Genomic DNA, 5,000 nt, shown 5'->3' on the forward strand with positions numbered 1-5,000 from the left:
AAAAAAATTGAATGAACTTTGAAAACGCCACGCTGGCGCCGGCTTGACGCAGTTTCTGGTGAACCAATCAATGACAGTGCATTTTCATAATCCTTCTTGTTAATTTGTTCACTATTCTGTATCGCAGGGAGCAGAAAATTGAAAACTGAGTGTATCAAAGTTAGCAAAGGACGTGCATAGGAAAAAGACTACTTTGTCCTTCACGACATGGGGTAACTTCTAATGGTGAAAATGTTCCGCGTTGCTCGCTTAGAACAGCTTCCTCAAGAATCAGGCGGAGCAAGTATCAACAACACATCATCTATCGTAAGCGAACATACTGTGGCGGAGTCGGGAACCAGGCCAACAAGTTTGAACGAAGCTGAACGAAGCTTCAAAATTGTCTTCTATTGCTTTCTTTTTATTTTTGGTTCCTTGGGAAACGTATTGGTTATTGTGGTCGTAAAAGGGAAACCTAAACGGACCATAAACGACTTCTTCATTTTAAACTTAGCAGCAGCAGATTTGACGTTTTTATGGTGCTCTGTCCCATTTTATACTTATGAGCTGTTTCAAACATTTGAAAAGAACATGTTTTATTGCAAATTGATTTGGCCTTTGATGTCGGTGAGTCTTTCTGTGAGCGTCTTTACTTTAACTTCAATGTCAATAGAGCGATGCAGGGGAATCACGAACCCATTGCAGCCCAGAATCAAGCTAAAAGCTACTCTAATTTGGATACTCTTAATTTGGATTGTCGCTTTTGTCACAATTGTTCCATTGATGATTGTGGCAAAATCGGGTGATGCTCAGTGTGAAGAAAGATGGCCGCACATTTATTTCAGGCAAGCATATACTGTAGTGTTATTTGGATTTCAGTACGTGATCCCCTTAATGATAATAATCACCGCGTACCTTAGAACTTCCTTCTGGCTCATGACAACACGGCTACCAATGCGAACGTCAATAAACTCCCGTGGGCAAATAGTCAAACAGAAGACGCGAACTGAAAACATGCAAATAATACAAACTTTAGCGGTTATTGTATTTCTTTTCATGGCGTGTATGCTGCCGAATCAGATTGCTTGGTTGTTGTTCGATTTTGGGGGCGAATCCTACAGGGAACTTTCCAAAGCTTTCTGGACTTGTGCCGAGGCACTGATTTACTTACACGCATGTGTAAACCCTATCGTATATGGAACCCTGACGCACCAGTTTCGCAAAAGATACGTTCGGTATTTTGTCTATGTGTTTTGCGGTAGAAAAAAAAGCCTTCGACCGGGAGGCACTTCCCGAAATGATACAACGAAGCGAAGAAATAGGAATCAACAGGCAGCAGCCGTAATTCACGGTTCTCTAAAACAGTTTACGAGTGTCATCGAAAGAAGTACAACTACGAGCTTGGATATCCAGTCCTCACCAGAGTTAGTAACAAGTGGAAAGATTAACCACTGGAGAAGCCCATCATCAGTTTTGTCGCCTTCGGTTAGGCGGTCTTCAAGCATAGTGATGGTTATTGGACCAACCTGCGGACAACACACTATAAACACAACGACAGTAATGAATTTGTCCTTTTGCAATCAATATTTGGATGTTTCTTATGATGACGAGAAGATCGTCGAAGATACAAAACTATGAGGCCCGTAAAACATTATCATTAGGTAGTTCAGTAGTTGTCGGTAGAATCACACTTGTGCGTGCGAGGAATGCTATTTTCGGAGTAACTGACACAGCCAAGAGTTAAGTAGATTTTACATGGTTTTCTCATTTTTCTTCATCTCACCAGAAAACCCTGATCTTTCCCTCGTCATGCAGCGCTCTAACCATTCCAAAAATATTTGATTTTGGATCCATTGCCATCGTTTGATGGACTGGGAACAAGGTAACGTATTACGCGCGCATGTGCAGAAGGGAAATTAGTACATGTATGTTCATCGAATATCGGAATATTCTTTCAAGAGGCCGCATTCCTTTTGGACAGCTGAATGAAAGCAAAGCACGTATAATCTGAGGATGAGATGGGACGAGGGAGTGGTTTTTATGAGTTGTTGTATGACTTGCTAATACTGGTGGTAACCAGATATTTGAACCACCTTTACGACTGCATGCACAATGCGATCAAAAAAAGCCTTTATTAAGATACAAAGAAGGCCATTTTCTTTAGCCAGAACAGCTTTTGAAAACTGTGGTTATTTGTGTAATGATTCTCATGATAACTCATGATGTAGTGACATCTTAAGAACAAAGTTATCTTTTTTACAGCCTTTGCATCTGCTATGTTTCAAAGGGTAAATGGATGCTAGTTTAATTATGGTAACATTGTCATAAATCATGAAATAACTATTCTTAAAACCAAAGCGAATGAATTAGATTAGATTCAGATAAACAAGTTGGAATAAAGATAAGCGTTATAAGTTAACGCTGCAACGTTTTGATAACTCCAGACATCATTTTCATGTAACTTGAAATATACCAAAGCCCCGCAGAATTTCGGATAGGGTGAGATCAATGAGGTTGTAAGCTAATTAGTCTAGGAGTAGGATTAGTTCTGACCTCAGAAAAAAACGGGTACCACCAGAGGGAAACATGATGAGAGGGGTTGGGGGAATTAACCTACCCGTCCCCGGGATTCCACAGAAATGTCTGTGGCCCGCCCTTATCTTTCCGTAAAAGAACCCCCAATAAAACCGATTTGTGCAAGCCCACTTTCTTCTGTGTAATCGCCGCTCCTTAAAGCTCATTATATATCCGGCTCTAATACTCTTCGTTCTCTTTTACTGGTCAATGAAACTAAAGAGATCTAAATCTTCTTTCTATTAACAAGATGTGCCGCAGCAGCAAAGTTTCTTTATCCTGAAAAGACGCGAAATCACTTCAATCAACTAAGATCAGTCCGCTTTTTAGTATTTCGTTGGTATTTCGAGGATGTCTCGCCAATATTTTGTGACAAACATTTGATCAGGATCCATCTTCTCACGCATCGTCAGCCAATCATCCATCTTGGGGTACACGCTCTTCAAATATGCCAGGTTGAATGTTGTATCCCCACACACCTGACTAGGAAGGGGAAGGTACTTGCCCCAATGAAGACGCGTTCCAGGAATATCGAGCAGTACATTCCAGAAATAGGAGAAGAACGTCCTTTTGTCACCTTTGTTGTAAGCCCACCAGTAAGGGTCAACGCGCACCATTTTCTGGTTGTACGACATACTCAACCAAAATGGAGTCTCCTTAGCACCGTAAATCTCAGTTGCAAAGTTGTTGCAGGCTTTCTGGTTCTCGAAAAGCTTCTGAAGTTTATCAATGACGGTTTGACATTGGTCGAGGGGAATCCAGATTTCAGTGAAATCCACTTTAAGGATGGTGTCAGTGTGAACCTCGTTGTCCATGGGCAGAGTTTTATACCAGGTGTCGCGGAAACGCTTTGGCTTTTCAAGGGGCACGAACACTCTCAAAATGGCTCCGATAATGTCATAATCCACTTCTGTTGGATGTGCCTTCTCAAGCAGAAAATCACACGTTGCAAATGAGATTGCAGCCATTCCAGCAGCGAGGATATTGGAGACAACTGACTTGTAAGGAATGATGTCTCCACTGGTGGTTCTTTTCCCAACCCACTGTTGAACGCGTTTTACTTTCTTCTGTGGGAACCAGTTCACTCGCATGTACTCGTTTTTCTCAAGGCTTTCCTTCAGTTTGCTGTTTCCTTCCTTGTCCGGTCCGAGCATTGATTCGGCAAAGTTGTGATCTGACTCTGATCCCTCAACAAGCCTCATTTGAGGCAGGCGGAACGAAACGTGGGTTATGACGCCGAAGAGGCCCATGGAAACACCAACTGCAGCCCAAAGATCCGTTCCAGGTTTGGCAACCTGCAGTTGACCATTGCCATCCACGAACTCGATTTCGCGGATCACGTCGCAAAAGCTATGCTTCAAACTTCCACCTGCAGAACCAGTAGATAGGAAGCCGCCAACTGACTGTTGGATGATGCCTCCAAGCTCAGGGAAACCAAACCCATGAACAGCCACTTGATAACATGCTGAGTTTTTCAGGTTGGAATTTGGATCCATTGGATCTTTACCCAGATAACATCCTCCACCGATGCGACAGTACAGCCATTTCTTGCGCCTTTCTTTCCGGACACGCAGTATTTCCACTTTACGCAAGTCCCCCGTCAACAGTAAGGTTACGCCATCGTCAGGGAAAATGGCGTTATTTACGGAATGCTGTGCTCCAGCGACTCGTAGAATTTTCTTCTCTCTTTTTGCTTTCAAAATGGATTGAATCACGTCATCCACTGTCGCCACCGGTGTAAGGGTATGCTTCTCTGGAAAAATTGAGCCACCCCTTAATTCGATGTTTTTCATGTTGTCTTTGGCTAGATATACCATAGGAGATTCCAGAAAATCATCGTTTGTTCTGTCTATGAAAGGATATACAATATGGCGAAAGAACGTTTTTGCCTCTGTGTTGTTTGTTTCCTGGCAATCTGAAATTGATAGGAAAAAAAACAGGATCATAAGTTATATTAGGACACGTTTCAACGTATAGTTTTGTAACAATTGGCCAACTGTGCAGATAACCGGCCTATCAGTTGACATTTTCCGGAGGGAAAAAATGATGCCTATTTTCAACGTAATCAATTTGTTATGCGTTTGCCTTCCCTTCACAGGCATTCAGTTTATTAATGATTTTTTTTTCATATATCAACTTGTGTCTATATGATTGCGTTGGACGTCAGGAGAATGCATTCTATTGGAGCCGCTTCTTTCTGGGCGCTGTGATTTTAGAGTTTGGGCGCCATCTTCGATTGCCTGACCACTCGCCTCGATATCAGGGAGTGTTAAGAAACGACGACGGCTACGGCACCGACAGCGCCAAAAAGCAGTGATATTATTGATTAAAAGAACCAAAATGATCGTGCTGCCGGTGCGGCACGCATTTTTGAACAACTCTCTCCCGTACTCGTCAAAACTACTACGTGAAATGACTAAATGTAAGGTTTTGACGACAACGTGGAC

The 5,000-nt window shown here is 42.4% G+C and overlaps 2 protein-coding genes across 2 annotated transcripts in view; one reads left to right on the forward strand and one right to left on the reverse strand.

Moving 5' to 3' along the window:
• The window catches only part of LOC137992011 (galanin receptor type 1-like), a 1,820-nt gene extending 203 nt beyond the window's left edge, over nt 1-1,617 (forward strand). Inside the window, exon 1 of the mRNA XM_068837050.1 lies at nt 1-1,617. This exon is cut by the window's left edge and continues 203 nt beyond it. Coding sequence (XP_068693151.1) covers nt 223-1,617 — 1,395 coding nt within the window. The 5' untranslated portion in view covers nt 1-222.
• Nucleotides 1,618-2,877: 1,260 nt separating this feature from the next.
• LOC137992009 (L-gulonolactone oxidase-like) overlaps nt 2,878-5,000 on the reverse strand; it is a 4,912-nt gene continuing 2,789 nt past the window's right edge. Inside the window, exon 2 of the mRNA XM_068837045.1 lies at nt 2,878-4,468. Within this exon, the coding sequence (XP_068693146.1) occupies nt 2,880-4,468 (1,589 nt within the window). The 3' untranslated portion in view covers nt 2,878-2,879. The remainder of the gene's footprint in view (nt 4,469-5,000) is intronic.

This window comes from Montipora foliosa, chromosome 2 (genome assembly GCF_036669935.1).
Source record: "Montipora foliosa isolate CH-2021 chromosome 2, ASM3666993v2, whole genome shotgun sequence".
Lineage (NCBI taxonomy): Eukaryota > Metazoa > Cnidaria > Anthozoa > Scleractinia > Acroporidae > Montipora > Montipora foliosa.